The sequence below is a fragment of the Branchiostoma lanceolatum genome, chromosome 3, assembly GCF_035083965.1.
Source record: "Branchiostoma lanceolatum isolate klBraLanc5 chromosome 3, klBraLanc5.hap2, whole genome shotgun sequence".
Classification (NCBI taxonomy): Eukaryota; Metazoa; Chordata; class Leptocardii; order Amphioxiformes; family Branchiostomatidae; genus Branchiostoma; species Branchiostoma lanceolatum.
The window spans coordinates 18,917,153-18,933,209 of record NC_089724.1 but is presented as its reverse complement, the minus strand read 5'-3'; the positions used below and the strand labels follow the sequence as shown (position 1 = coordinate 18,933,209).

Genomic DNA, 16,057 nt, shown 5'->3' with positions numbered 1-16,057 from the left:
CTCTAGGTCATATAGCTGTATCAGGAGGGACCTCTAGGGCGGCGATTCGGAAGTCCGAAATCATGATGGAAGCGAAAGATAAGAAAAGTGCTTGCGCCGCGAAGTGTTGCCACCATATCTAAGGAACCGTGGCACGGTGTTGGGAGGAGTTTGTATACTTTGGTGCACTGTTGTTAGGCCGCGGGGAGCGCTCCTGTCACAAACACACCGACATTTCGACCAAAACTACATCACGTAATGGGCGACAATAACGGAAGACAAAGGGACCCAGCCAAGCAAGACGGCGGACGCCTCTCAGAAAACGAGAAGCGTACATCCCAAGACATCCTGCGCGCCCTGTCACTGCAAAAATGTGGCCCGGCACTTTTGCGCACCTTGCCTTGTTTGTCAAAAGGTTTTCGGCGTAGTCCCTACAAACAACGATCGAGTAAGAGAACCCCCCATTTGTAGACAAACAAGGATAAAAATTCCTGCGTTTTCTACCCTGTCTGTTAGTCAGGCATGGCCGACCATCGGCCCAATACGTGTGCCTTCCTATTCACAACGTCTGAAGTACTTATACGCCTCAACGCTACGACGGAATTGCCCCGCCCTAAGCCCCGAAAACTTTCTTGGATGTGGAAAAAAGACAACAAAGTATACTTTCCAGAAAGAACGAATCATTACTAGTCTAATCACAGAATGGTCGCATCTCTTCAAGGAATTCCTGTCAGTTAAAATAATTCCTTGAAAAACTGTTTCTGTCTTTGAAAGAAGGGACCGTCTTGTCGTGTAGTGTTGTTTGCTGGACTACACGATTCAACTGAAGGATTATCCTCTTACGGAGCAGAACAATGCATTTTCAACATTTTTGGCAAGTTTCTGGAGAAAATCCTTATGTAGAGATCCTCCGAGCTGATAAAGATCGCGGTTCCCTCGCCAGACTGTCGTGTCGTGTATGGAGCTCCGGAGTGAGGACCAGGAGCGGAACTTCGGTAATTAGCTCCGTAGGCTCACCGAAACACGACGAGTGAGATAGATCGACTATCTGGGATCACAAACGTAGAAGCATTTTCACAAGATAGGACGAGATCAACATTCTGAATTCTACTAGACGCCACGAAAGAGTCGCTATTTGAATCTATACTGCCTTAACATTTTTTACTCTCCAGAATCACACCCGTCCAGAATCAAAGGAAGGACATTAGGCAGGACCAGGAAGTCAAACAGGCAATCTCTCCGCTAAAATCAGTCGTGGTGAACACTCTACCACTACCCATAAATTATTTTCTTCGCTCTATTGATACATGTAGCGACCGACATGCTTCTGTTTTTCCCCAAGATCTACAGCGATCTACACGTTATAATGAAAGAGAGATATTCTTTAATATTATTATTATTATAATAATATTTTTTGACGCCTGTAGTACGTAGAAGGCGACCCAAGATCAAAGCCCCGACGTTCTACACAGATGCGAGGCAGGTATCAGTATTACACTGCTGCATATGTTTCTTGATATTATTCAAAAGTTTATGTAAGCCAATCGGGACCAACCCGTTGGGTCTGTCTACAATGGACTATGGACTTTCTATTTGACATTATTCCGTTGAACTACTAGTACTAGTTTATACACCTCACAATCTGGCCTACCCGGGTGGCAGCGCGTCTCTGAGCCCCCAGACAAAACATCCACACGTGGAGCAGCAGGGCCACGCCACCACGACTATTAAGGGTGGAAAATGAGAGCGCGGATCAGTTCCCACTCTCAACACCACGGCTAATGATGGAGACTAGATGACAAAACAGCCGCTGCTCATCCGTCCTTAATGACGCCGCGACGCTCCTCTGCCTTTGATGAGGAATCATCACAAGCAAGGCTGACATTTTGTGTGTTTTGAAGGGCATTCAAAGTCAAGTTCGAGGCATATCTCGGTGTGTATTTGCCAAGACAACCCCATAACAGCTCTTAAGAAGGGGTTTGGAGTAAAGAAGAAGCATCTTAAAGATGAAGTACTTTGCCTCCTATCTCTGGCCAATGAAAGATGGGTAACACACGGTGTACCTTTGCTGTGGAGACGAACTTTACTACATCCTGAGATATTTCACCTCATCATTCTTTAAGGTCATCCTCAACTCAGCCCGATAACACAGAGATATAGACGTCCTACAGGTCAATCTGTCAGGTTCTTCAACTAGACCATGGTATACTGGTAATGGCAGGACTCTGGTCATATGAGAAAGTTGCATAGAAGAAGAGAAGGGGTGACACACTTAATGCACCTTTGAAGGACCTGGTATTGATTTATGACTGAAATGACTGAAATGCCCTCATTAAACTTTTATGGCAGATATTGCCCTTCAAGTTGAGGGAAAGAAGAGGAGAGGTGATGTACACCAGGAGACTTTTTTGAGAAATTGTTTCTTTAGGTCAGAATTCTTTGATAGCTGTCACTGTACATTGATAACTGGCATACGTCACTCTTACTACGGAGAGTGATGACAAAACCTGAAAATGCGTCATGAACAACTGTTAAGTGGCTTACAGATTTACTGTAAACAATATGGTACAATTATGTGACCTTCTTTTGAACAATTATGGTGTTATTGAAGGCTTCTCTGATTTGCGCTAATCGCTACGCTCTATTAAAGGGCCTCTCTGCCAGTTGCAACCTTAAGTTATTTCAATGTCACATATATGTACCTAATAGTATACAAGCCGTGGTGATGTCAGAAAAAAGCATAACCGTTACCTCATACCTTAGATATGCTGTACTTTCAGCTATTTGAGGCTGTCAAGGTGCATCTTGCTTCAGAGCAAGCTGATGGTCTTACATAAAGTAAAGAGAACTCAGGCCACAGCAAGTAATTTCTATGGATGATATCAGCGCGCTCATTAATTTTCGCCTGATTTCAAAATATAAAACAAGAAATTTCATTGCCCTTCTACAGTGGTCAACACCCCAAAAATTGGCAAATATGTCATAAACGTTGACAGTTTAAGGTGTTTCCTTGCATATGAATACCCCGTGTAGTTCCTGCCCATGATGGTATAATAACAAGCTGTTTTCTGCATTTGTTCTACCAAGGACATTACATAAATAATGGGGGGGGGGGGTTCTAGTTAATTGAGCTGTATACACAAGGTGTCTCATCGCATATGAATACCCAGTGTAGTTGCTTCAGATGATGGTACAACAAGCTCTTTTCTGCATTTGTTGTAGTTTGTCTATTGAGATGTATACTCATTTACAAGGACATGTTTACTGTTGAATCAAGGAGGTTTTATATTATATATGAATGAATAAAGGACTAAAAGACCTGTTGGTCATGATATCATATTTCGTCGCCTCAATTCTTGTTTGACAAGAATTATGATCTCAAAATTTGAAAATATAGCAATCTTGTTTTTTTTGCCCGTCTTGTTCTTTTTGCCCTATCTCATTAATTTCGGAGTCTGCGGAGGATGTCATCCATGAAATTTACTTGCTGTGGCCTTACGACAAACAGCTATGTTCTTTGAAAAATATCTCTTTATACATCAACATTTCATACAGATACAACTCATCAGGAAGATGGTTAAAACATGCCATAAACTGGCTTAGAGTACACATCACACTTAGGAGTAGGTGTGTACATACATTGTATACTCTTGGTACCAGCTACGCTTGGTGTTTACCACATCTGCACGTGTGCATGCAGAAATGCGAATAGTGTCAATTCTAGGATTCTTGGTTATTTTCTTCTTTGATCATTTCCTCTGCTTTGTCGGCTCACGTCTTCCCATGCCATTTCCACCACACCCAGATGTACAGGTAAATACAGCAGACTTGTAAGAGCTATATTTAACCATGACGACGTCCCCCTTTCCCCACCCATACACAGATTTCCAGAAATTGCCACTCATCCGAGAAATTGCCGTCTTTTGTACATACCAGGTCTGAATGGGGCGGCAGGAAATTACCCGTCTTCAGTGACATGTCAGATTACGGTGTGTTCCCAAACTACATTGTGAGAATTGCTGACATACCAGGTGGGCCAACAGGTGTGCCGCGCTCCCACCTGCTTTCTTCTCTTCCCCTCCAGGTACACGAAGGACAGATCTATGGCTGTTGGATGTACTTTCAGAACAAACATGATCCAATAACATGTAAACTACCAGAGAAACATGCACTACATTTTGTACATTCTATGTTATTGCACAAATAAATATGTCAGTGGAAGAAATACTTCCTTGTTGTTGAAAACATCAGTGTCGTAACATCAGTCCAGACGTAAACAGTAACAGTTGACACTATCAGGAAAGAATGTTGACTATTTCAAACTGTGTCATCAATATTGTTATATCATCCCCATACAACCTGCTTGGATTAATCATGTGAACAGGTATTAGCATACTTGTAATTCTGGAGATGTATATCTGTGATGCACAGGTCTACACTAGGATGGGTTGAAGGCCACCACAGTTGTAAGCTGGAGAGAGATGAAGGTCTGCATGCCTGTGTCTGCGAGGCATAGCGGGCTATTTTGATTCAACGTTAATCGTACCAACCCACTCCAATTCGTTGTCAATAAATTATTGGAGAAGTGTAAGTACAACACTTAGCACGCTATTTTCTTATCATGAGTTCTGAATATCGTGAAGATCAACACCAGATTGCCCAAAATTCACTGCAACGCGGCATTCGGCTGTATTGGTGTTCACAGATTAGTTTTGCAAGACAACCCATGGATATAATAATCTAATGAACTTGTTACCCAAACCATTTTGCATCAATAAACCAAGTTTTCTTTAAGCATTGAGGTCCTCCTGAACCTACCTTTAAGCCTTGTCAGAGCTCCTATATTTACTGTCAAGCATTGCTAGGATCCCCCAAGCAGACCCTCATATTTCTGTGATTTCACTTATCAGGTAGTGTTTTGTAGTCAGGAGAAACTTACTCGCTGTGTAGTTCACAACCCTACTCTCTACAATACACTGCTCTCCACAAGTACCGCCAGTAGGATTGATACATGAGACAAAGTACAGGATATGGCATCCTGGGAGTTACTGTAAAAGATAACAACACCACAAGGGAAGGCATGCCTCTGGTGGACGGAAAAACCCTACAGGGCAAATTCTCCAACTTTGCTGCAGTTTTCAGAGAGGAAGCCACAAAGGAGATCTGTTAAACTCTGCGTCCTTGGAGAATGAAGTTCGGTACCGCTACTACAATCCTTTGTCTTTCACAAGCTGACAGACGCCACACAGGGCAAATCCTTCACAGCTAGCTGCTCTTTCCTGTACACATGTTTACCTCACGTAGTCTTCCACAAAGCGGTAGAGACAGCTCACTCAAGTTCAGTCCCAGAGCTGCAGCCGGAACGGTACACCAAAGAGCTGGCCAGAGTTCATCGGGGTAGGCTACCAGGAATACCCATGTATTAGGACACCTAATGCCTCTAACTCCCCGGGAATTTCTCCCTATCAAGGTGCAATCAGATCCGCTGTTTTACATTGCAGCGGGGATTGGAGGATGCCAGGGAAAGCCACTAAATGGTGGAGGAGCTCGGCCTCGTCCTCACAGCGTCTACTTTGCTTTGATGTTACGTTAAACAACCATCTCACTTCTTGAACATTCTGAGACCGACAAAGAAAGTGTACTTAAGGTGCCTGCTATATTGCTACTTCAGGCGAAGGCCATTATCTAATGAACATATACTGAAGTCTTCCAGACAGGGTTTATGACACCTTAAAGAATAATCAGTCACCGAGACAGACAGATGGGTGGAGTACATGTAGGCTTATATGTAGAGGGGATATAGGATGCATGAGGGGATGCTTAATATTAAATTTCGGAGAGTGTCAACACTTAATGGTAAATTCAGGAGGACCAGCAACACTTACAGGCATATTGAGTTGTTATCTTTGCCAAGAAGGTTATGTTCTTATTGCTAAAGATTTTGGGAACTGGTTCATTGGATTGCCCTGCTGTATCAATAGGTTGTCTGACAAAACTAGGCTGTGAAGAGTGAAGAGTGAACACCAACACAACGGAGTGCTTACTTGAGACTTTGGGGCAATCTGGCGTCGGACTTCGTGATACGAACAATTTCTCAACAAGGCTTAAAGATGGATTCAGGATTACAACGTGTAGAATTAAAGTGACCAATTATGCTTCAGGAATAACTTACAGACAACCCTTAACATTGGACCTGCTAGGGTTAACAGTGAATCAAAATAGCTTGCTACGGCTCGCAGAAAAAGGCATGCAGACACTCTAGGACCTTTGTATTTATCTACAATTTGATTCCACTTGTGACAAGTGAAGCCAAGCCATGAATTCCACTTGTAGGGAGGTAGGTGTTCCTCTCCTTGGTGCAGAGTGTGAAGGCTTGTCTGATCCAGAGTTAGAGGAGAATCATCAGGTTGGACCTTCAGTGGGCTGTGCAGCCATGTTAGCCTGGATCGCAGTCAGCAGGGACTGGGGGTTGGGTTTCTCTGCAGTACAGGCTACTGCCAGGCCTGCTGAGGTCATTGCCTCTGCCGTGGTGGGGCCAATGGCAGCAATCTGCGGTACAAAAGGAGTACAGTCTTAATCAAATGGAGAAGATACAGTGCTACATGGGATGTGGTTACATAAATGTACAATGTAGATGTGGCTGTGTATGCTTATAGTGTCTATCTTGCACTTTATCTCCAATAAAGATTACCGGTAGTCTTTTCCTAAGATGCGAACAAGTTTGGAAGGACAAGTTGTAAAGGAAGGCCCTTGGGAAGGCCATTATTGAGCCTTCTGTACACAGCTGACATGATGACTTATATCTACAGTAACACACACATCCTGCTGCCGTCCCTGATTCTGTTCACGGAGCATCTAGGTCTAGGCCTTGGGCTAGGCTTACAGCACCTGCGTTCAAAGCGGGAGTATGTGAACTGTGGGTGACCTCTCTGCCCATGTTCCACTCCTCCTTACACAACCTGTATTTTTTCCTACTTGAGAGTGGGTAGCAGACAGGTAACACTTTAACAGCCGGATGCACTAATGAACACGATAATAGCCGGCAGGACACGTCCCCTTGGGAGACCAGGCCCTAGTGATGACATTCTGGGAGAACTATCATGCCCCGCTCTCTATACCCAGGTTATTGTATGACCCATGCCGCCACTCCCCAACAAATTGGGACATTTTCCTCCGGATTCTGTGTCTCAAATAAACAGTTATCAGTCACGTCTCCACTTGACTTTTGAAACCTAAGACCAAGCAGTCGGCAAACACTGCTTTGAAATCCAGCTGCTGAAAGGTGCTCTTAAAGCCGGTCATTTCATCCGATGATCAACAACTTAAGATCTTGAAGCACTTAATTTCCTTATCGCTGTTATCAGAGTAGCCTGGCCAGAAAAGGACCTGATGATTATAACAATTAGCATCATAAAATACATCCCACAGATGCGATAGCGAGTAAACATTATATTTTGTTATTTGTTACAAGGAGCGGACGGAAGCGACGAATGTTGGCACAAAGGCGCGTGTCTCCGCGGCTTTCCTAACACGGCGGGGGGCAAATATCGTACGATAGCGGTGTGTGAACAGTACCCGTCCAACCTTCATGTACAAATATGGAGGGTCACAATGGGGGAAAATATTTGGAGTGAAGTAGGAAGCTTGGCACACACAGAAATAAACAATAGATAATTCCACACAATTGGCAGATTGACTGTTCCCAATGGAGTCACCGATAGCAGAAAATCATCGGGTGATCAAAATTTAGAAGAGAGAAAGCTTTCAAGTACTCATGTTGTGTACAGTTGGGGTGAAGAACCTTGGTGGGAATGGCAACAGGATCAATGCAGAGGTATTACAATTATTGAACTGTTCCGGTATAACAGCAAACAGTTCTGAGACAATACATCAGAGGAACACTTAGTCTGCAGGGCTTGTATGCTAAACTGTAGGCTGTGGATGGAAAGAAAGGGATGAAAGATACAGATAGAGCAAGACAAACTACACAATGGCAGCTTCCTGAAGTACAGGTGTACAATAGGGCACCTGTCAACCCACCTGCTCAACAGACTGGTAAGAAAGACTGTGTTATAGGACAAATACTATTGAAACATAATCTACAATGGTAGATTCAATAGCCGTCATACCCTCACAAATATTTTGTTGGTATGGCCTGTTGAAGTTTTAAGTTAGAATATAAAGAATTCAAGCTTTACTTAATAAGATTTGACATACCTTAGCTGCATATAGTCTAGTCACATTAGAATGACAACATACCATGGGGACACAACTTTTTCCAAACCAACTTAAGACCACCTAGAAACATGATAATTACACATGACTGTTTTGAAATTAAGTGACACTGACAAAAGCATGTAATGTTAGATGGAACAACATTTTGTTCTGGTAATACTTTGATGTACAGTGTATAGTGTGGTACATACTTGTACATAGATTTGGTAACACTGATACTAGGGTTTGATTGTTCATATAAAGCCATTAGTTACGGCCTCGGGCAACAGTGATCAACAGAGGTCATGGTACTACGGACCAATGAAATATTGGATAAAGTGGGTCAAGAAGGACATCAAAATTTACTTTGCCCTCACCAGCGTGGACCCGCTGGACAGAGCTGCCTGGACTACAATGTAAGCCGACTGCTGCCCACCCATGTTAGGGAGCTACAACAATAAAATCATAGACTGATACTATACTACTACTTTCTATGGCAGCCTTACCCCTTCCCTTTCTATGATGTCATATGGATATCTACACATACAGACACCCCCGTCCATGCTGGACCGCCCTGCTGACTAACATGGCAGTTATCTCTGTGGCCAGACCAAGTCGCTATGGTTAAACAGTTTTGCCACTTCTGATCTGGATCAGGCCTCGGCAAACATCAGGCGTGGGGAACTCGGGGCAGGGTGGGAATGTGTTGGGGCCAAACTTACTCACTTTTGGTATGTGCAAATAACCTGAGACCTCTAGAGGCGAAAAGCCTGCTTCTCTCCATCGGTAGATAGCTTTTATGTCCCTCCATCCCGTGGTTACCGCGATACCTGTGACACAGCTATCAATTAGGCCAGTTTGTCAAACACGGCTTTAAAAGTTTCCCAGAGATATTTGGTACAAATGCTGGGAATGGCTGGTACGGTAAATAAATTTATCACCCCAGGATACAACGTTTGCAAGCAAGTATTGCATTCAACTTCAGGTCCTACGTCCATTCTGTGAGATGGCTTTTGGCACTATTTACGAGATCCTCTGGAAAACTAATCGACTGGCTGAGTCATATTTTTCACTGTAAGAAAGGGGGACAGCGCTCCGACACCATCACCAGGGCGTGTCACACAAACATCCTCCAAACACTGCCAAAATACTCAGGTGCGCATTACAAGAAATATGTGAAACATGCTATAAACAGTGACTGGACAATTAGCTTGCTGGCTTAAACTGGTCACCAAAGTGGATGAATACAAGAACACACAGGCATAACCAGCCAGGGCTAAGCTGGAAGATGGAAAAAGTTGCAAACACGATTAGATCACGTTCCCACCCTATACAAACTCAAATCCTCGCCTTTTGCTACAAGAAAGTAAAAACCAAAATAAATGAACAACACTAAATCCACCAGGCTTACCAGGGAATGTAGGATTGTTGGAAATGACATTCCATTGTAAAATGTCTGCCGGTTAAAATACTTAGGCTGGAGGCAGTTAGTGATTTTTCCCAACAAGTGAAAAAACGGTAATATAAAATCATGCTCAGAGCTACATATGTTATAAAGCTTTGATTTATGGCATTGTATATTGGTCTGTTTTCATTGAAATGTACAGGTTCTTTGGAAAATGGTCTGGAGCAGTGTTGACGAGTGTTGGTTAGCTTTTTTTCTCACCCAAAACCCGATTCTTTGAATTTCAGCAAATTAGAAATGTAATCCATTCAACATCACTTATGTAGCACAGAACATTTTGTTTGTTGAAACTCAGGTCCATACAAAATCACTTTTGGTACAATAAACCATTACATTCTTTCTCTCATCATCCAACAGTAGACTTTTAGGGGATAGATCCGTGAGCTGGGCTTGGACCGTGAGCATTTGAGAAAACAAGGCATGCTGGGAGGCAGAACTAGCTGTACATGTAAATCCACCCTAGCCACAGGCTGCCCATGTTAGTATAGACCACTTCCAGTGAAACAGCACTGATCAGACTGAGTCCAGACATAACAAGAAATGCCCCACAGTTAGCAAAGCTGGTGGTCCAACAAAGTAAGCGACAAAGTTATAGGCAAGTCTGTCACTTGTTTGCAGGATGTACAATACATGCAAGTCATCCTGACATCTCAAATGCGAGTACCTACCTATCATCACACAATCCATGATGAAAAGCAATTCTCTTATTGTCATTGTCAAATGATAATACACCTTTTTTATTATCCGAATATCAAACAGATGAATGCGAAAATTTTTGGTAGTACAGTAATCTTGTGTCACAGCATGGTCATTCTTTCCTAACTGTAACTAATTGTGAACTATGACATAGTCATAGAGGTATTACTGCAAGATATCAGGAAGGATTGACATCCACAGTCTAAATAGAAATGGCTGAAGTAGTTGTTACAACTTTTAATCATTCTCAGTAGCCTAACCTCTTCAGGAAAACCTGGACAGATTGGTGTAGGCAAGGACACCCCAGGAGAGTTTGGAAGAGAGACAAGACTGAAATGAGGGTCATCTCAGAGAGCCTGGACTTCATTAGGATCCTGCTGAATTCCAAGGAGAAGAACAAATTATTTGACATGCTGCTATTCAAATGGATGGTGCAGGCAGAAAAAACAAATGCATCAATCCAAATGGGAATGATTTGCTATAATGAAATATTAATAGAGGGATTAACTATAAACTACCACTGGTCAATGATAATCTTATGCCAGCTCCTTTTCAACCTCTATCAAAGGTATTTTTCTTGTGATTCACCACAGAAACACACAGACAGACAAAAAAACCAACAAATGCTCACACACACACACACACACACACACACACACACACACACAGAGGGAGAGACACACACACACACATACACACACAGAGGGAGAGAGACACACACACACACACACACGCACACACACAACACAAATACACACGCGCAAGCAGACACCAACACACAGATAAAATGCACACACATCCCCCTGTCTACATGTATCTAGACTGGCTGGATGTGTTTTCATCTGTTGTGTACATCCTGATCATCAGTGCCGGTTCCTTGGCTGGGGCACACACCCTCAGGGCTCCTGAATGGTTCAGTAGTAAAGGTGAAGGATAGGCTAGTTAACAAGGCACCCTGCTGCGATCACCTTTCTCAGCCCTCAGGCACCCAGTCTACATTCATTCTACACTTTGGCTATATTCCCACCACACTGGCTGGGATAAAGATCTTTCTTTGTGACTGGCCTTTTTTGATGCAGGAGATAAATTTGACCTACTTCTGAGGCCAGCACTAGCCTTCAAAACCAGTTATATACAAAACTCTCCTAATACGGCTTTAATCGTCTGGAATGGGGCGGAACTTTTCCATCATAATTTATCCGGGGGCTATATCATTGCTGTACTTTCAGGTTGAAATATGTCAACTAACTATAATACAAGTATTTCATGTCCCTATATACTTGAGAGTGAGAGGTTTCTGCTTTTGTATCACACAGGTGCAAATGTTAGTACACTGTAGTTAGGCTGAAAAACAGGAGAGGAATGCAGGAGTGATGGAGTGTGAGAGAGATGAAAAAAAGATCAGATCTGAAATAGAACAGGAAGGAGAAAGAGGCAAATTGTGCAGGCGAAAGATAAACTGACCTTGAAAAATATGGTAGATCCAGAGTGGTATGAAACACAACAGAACAGGTCATCATGATCATTCGACTAATTCAATTGATTAAGACTAAGGCTTCATTCAAACAAAGTAGGATGATGTTCTAGTTTATTTCCCTGTGCATACCTACTCATGCACAACACACATTAGTCCAGTATGTGAGAGGTACTACGTAACAGTGAGCAACACTGTAACAGTGGACCAAGCTGCATCAAAATCAGAACCAGCTTGGTCCATTTATCATATTAGCTGTGGATCCATGGTCTATTAAGTGTCCATTAGACATAATGATTTATTAGTGAGGGGGTTACGGATCACCAAGAGTGGGTCATTAGCTTTTGTCAGACCTGATCATCTCACATCATCTCTACATGGGTGGGAGGCAGGCTGGATGATTAGGTGTGTAATATGGGAGTCCCTACTGATGATACAAACCACATGATTATGGACAACAGCTCTGCAATAGGAACCAGCTGACACCCTGGGTGTTAGGGGCTTAGCTTGTTAAAATATTATGGCTATGAGAAATGGTGATCTGTGTTTGTCGCCTTCACAGCAATCTTGGAACACTGGTCTTTTCTTAAGGGGTTTTGACTGTTACAAATGTACTTATGTAACATAACCTTGGGTACAAAGAAACTTTATAATGGATATATGAATATTATGAGCTGCTTAATGGGCATATGCAATAAATCATGGCATGCTATATAAAAGTGTTACTGTGCTTTATCTTTCTTTCTTAATCCAACATATATATCTTAAGTGCATATCCAATGATTATCTTTATCAATTAAGTTGTTATGTTTGCTCCTATGTTCATCTGCCAACCTAAGAAGAAAAGACAGCAATATCCCTACACTCCCACAGATAAATGATCCAACAGATAACTACATGTACGTGCATACTAATCCAACTCTGCCCCAGCTGAAGTCATCCATACCAACCTCCCTATCTGCAGACATGAATACACACCACATCAAAATAGATCCCATACACATCAAATCCCTCCAGGCAAAACCTCTCCATCCTAAACACTTGATAAATGACTATTTACCTGACAAGGCCTCTCCAGTCTTCTCTACATAGTGTAAATATTGAGCTAAAGACAGATTATGAAAGATAATACTGGCATGTGTGAACACATCCCCTGGATTACTTACTGGTGGGTGACCATTATATATGTCTATCAACAAGCTAATACATCAAATGAAGGAGCAAACAGGGTGCTACTGAGGATTACTGAAGATAATATACATCACCTTGACAGGAGTAAGCTTTAAACAATTGGTCTATGTAGTACAGGGTCAGTGGGCCGTGATGTTATACCATCAGGGGCTTGAGAAAGCATCCATGAAAATTGGAAGCAGATTTTGGTGGAATATTGGTTAGTTTATGTCCCTCCAACAGCCAGAAGGCAGGGTGCAGGGGTGGGCAGGTCAGGAGATGGAGAGGTTGGATTATTAGAAGGGAGTCTGTGGGGGCAAGATTACAAATGAGGCTGAGTAAAAACAATCAACACAGGGAAAGGAGAGCCTCTGATGCAGGTGCCAGGTCTGTTTGATGGCTACAGGAGGGAGGCATTTTGACAGGTACAGTCAAACCTGTATTAGCGGTCACCTTTGCATAGCGGCCACCTGCCCATAGTGGTCACTTTTTGTCGGTCCCTTGGATTTTTCCCATTGACATAAGCATTAAGAATTAGGCTATAGCGGCCACCTGTCCAACGCGGTCGCGGCCAGACGATTTTCGGTCCCGCGAGTACAGTAACACTGCCGATAACGGTCAATGTCCGCCGGTAGAAGCCGCATCGCCACCGCACGCCGGGTTCAAAATCTTCATTTTTTAATGCAGTTATCAAGTTTATATGAACTCAACTTTACAGGATAATAATAAAGAAAACAAGAATGTTTCAATGTCGGCCCAATATTTCCGTTTTCGCAGGAATTCATCCGAAATGTGCCCAAACACGATTTTCAAAATGGCGGAGCAGCACAAACGTCATCGGAAGACACCACTGTTGTGGAGGTATAGTGTGCTAAATTTATTTTGCTGTAAACTATCACTGAGGATAATTACTTAACCAAAAGCTTCAAACTAAATATGAATAACATTACTATGATGTAAAATTTGGGCTGTTGCAATTTTCTGAAAAGAAAAAAGTCCTCAAAAGAGCGACCTTCCTCTCGTTACCCTATTAGCATAATGGTAGAAGCCGATCATGACAAGCAAACAACAACAGACTAAGGAAAATTGTCGCCACGATTTTATGTTTGAAAACGGTCGAAAACGAACAGTAAGTGGCAACTGAGCAACATATATTTTGTTCTTAACTAACTAGGTGGCATTTTGCTGCGAAGGACTTTGTTTCATATGATTAAAACTCGTTGGCGACGCGTGTGCCGGCAGCGTCAGTCGCGAAGGATCAGACATGAAGCTCGAGCATTTTGAGCCATGGATTTTGGAGTTGGCAGATACAATAATTCTTTTTTCAAGCCCATAATAGAAGTGAAAGAACAACAATCAAATTTCTAAAATGATCTAAAATGTACCTTACCTATGTAATGTTTACATGTGTACTGTGCGGTGAATGAATGTATCTCAGTGGGTACTGAAAACATGTGTCACTCGACGTCAATTTATCAACATTTTCTCCATAGCGGCCACCTGTCCTTAGCGGCCAGTTTTGGCCAGTCCCTTGAGTGACCGCTATAGACAGGTTTGACTGTATATGGTCAGTCCTGTACAAGATAGAGAGAAAATATGATACTGACAACAATTTGTTACATGTTATATGGTATGTCATAACTTAACAATGTTAGAAAAACATATAATTTTCCAAGCCTCCATGGTAACTACTGTGAAACATCTTCAGCACCCACGATGTTTTACTCTTATTTTCCATCCATCCATCCATCCATCCATCCATCCATCCATCCATCCATCCATCCATCCATCCATCCATCCATCCATCCATCCATCCATCCATCCATCCATCCATCCATTCTTTGCATACATTCATCCACATATCCATTCATACATTCAATCTGTATTGTTCTTTTCCTTACTACTTTCATCCTTTCACCAGTACATCTTTAAAATGTGGATGTACATGAACTCTCCCTCTAAGTTGTAAGAAGTAAAGTCAAAAAGTCAAATGACTTGACCCATAAACCGGCTCCTCCTCCCCCTTTCTTCTACATCCAAGAAGCCTTCTCAGCAATGGGAGGAGGTCTGCAGGAGTGAAAAACCATCTGACCATCAGCGACCGGTGATTAAACCAGGGCTCCAACATTCCAAGCCGAGTTAGAAGGGTGCAGTTTACATCCCTCATATATAGCACAGGTCTGACTTCTCGCCAAGTGAGAGTCATAAAATGCTGTCTGCATTCCAAAGCGACAGGATTGAAAGAAATGCAGGGTCATATGTTTGAAATGGAACCCTTTTCTTAACTATCTTCCTCCCTGATATACGTTTGAGTCGTTAAATAAGCAGAATTGTGTTGTGAAATTGTGATTGCCTTGCCAAAATGTTCAACAAGTTTTACTGTCTGCAGGAAGATAAACACAAACCACTAAATTCAGAGACGAAAGATGAAACGAAAGCTGCCTCACTCTCCAAGTCTGTGTTCGAATTTACAATAGAGTTTCTTGGTAGGGTACATGTATCTGCCAGTACCTTCTTCTGGTTTCTTAATTAGAGAAAAGGCATGAAATTGGCCTGATGTCAAGTCTCCAACCTTATAACCTCCCCTATCAGGCAGCTCCCCCCTGTAGGCACAGAGGATGGGATTTCAAAGGGCCTGGGTCCTCCAGCTGTCCCCCCACTCCAACCTGCACCAAATTTGCAGCGGCAGCCCCACACATGCATCTAATTTGTTCCAAGCAGGGAACAAGTGCACATGACAGGACACCAGGCCATCTTCCCAGTTTACTACGGGATGCCATGCAGGGACACCAAAAGCCTTGGGCGGGATGGCTACATGAAAGCATTGTTCACTTGTCATGTTACCTGAACGTTCTTCAACAGAGATGATAGTACTGGCCATGTACTCTAACAAAAGAGCTATCAAACAATCTCTCTTAAACCTGCACATTTCATTTCCTTTTTCTGCACATTTTTGGTAGCAAAGGAAATCACCAGAAGACACATACAGGCAAAAATACAAACAACCAAACACCATTTAAGACACCATCAGGTACGGAGACACCATGCCGCTACTTCTA

At 42.7% G+C, this 16,057-nt stretch overlaps 1 protein-coding gene across 1 annotated transcript in view; it reads right to left on the bottom strand.

The window, feature by feature from the left end:
• Window positions 1-2,510: 2,510 nt before the first annotated feature.
• The window catches only part of LOC136430827 (uroporphyrinogen-III synthase-like), a 49,877-nt gene continuing 36,330 nt past the window's right edge, over window positions 2,511-16,057 (bottom strand). The window contains exon 9 of the mRNA XM_066421811.1: window positions 2,511-6,528. Coding sequence (XP_066277908.1) covers window positions 6,382-6,528 — 147 coding nt within the window. The 3' untranslated portion in view covers window positions 2,511-6,381. The remainder of the gene's footprint in view (window positions 6,529-16,057) is intronic.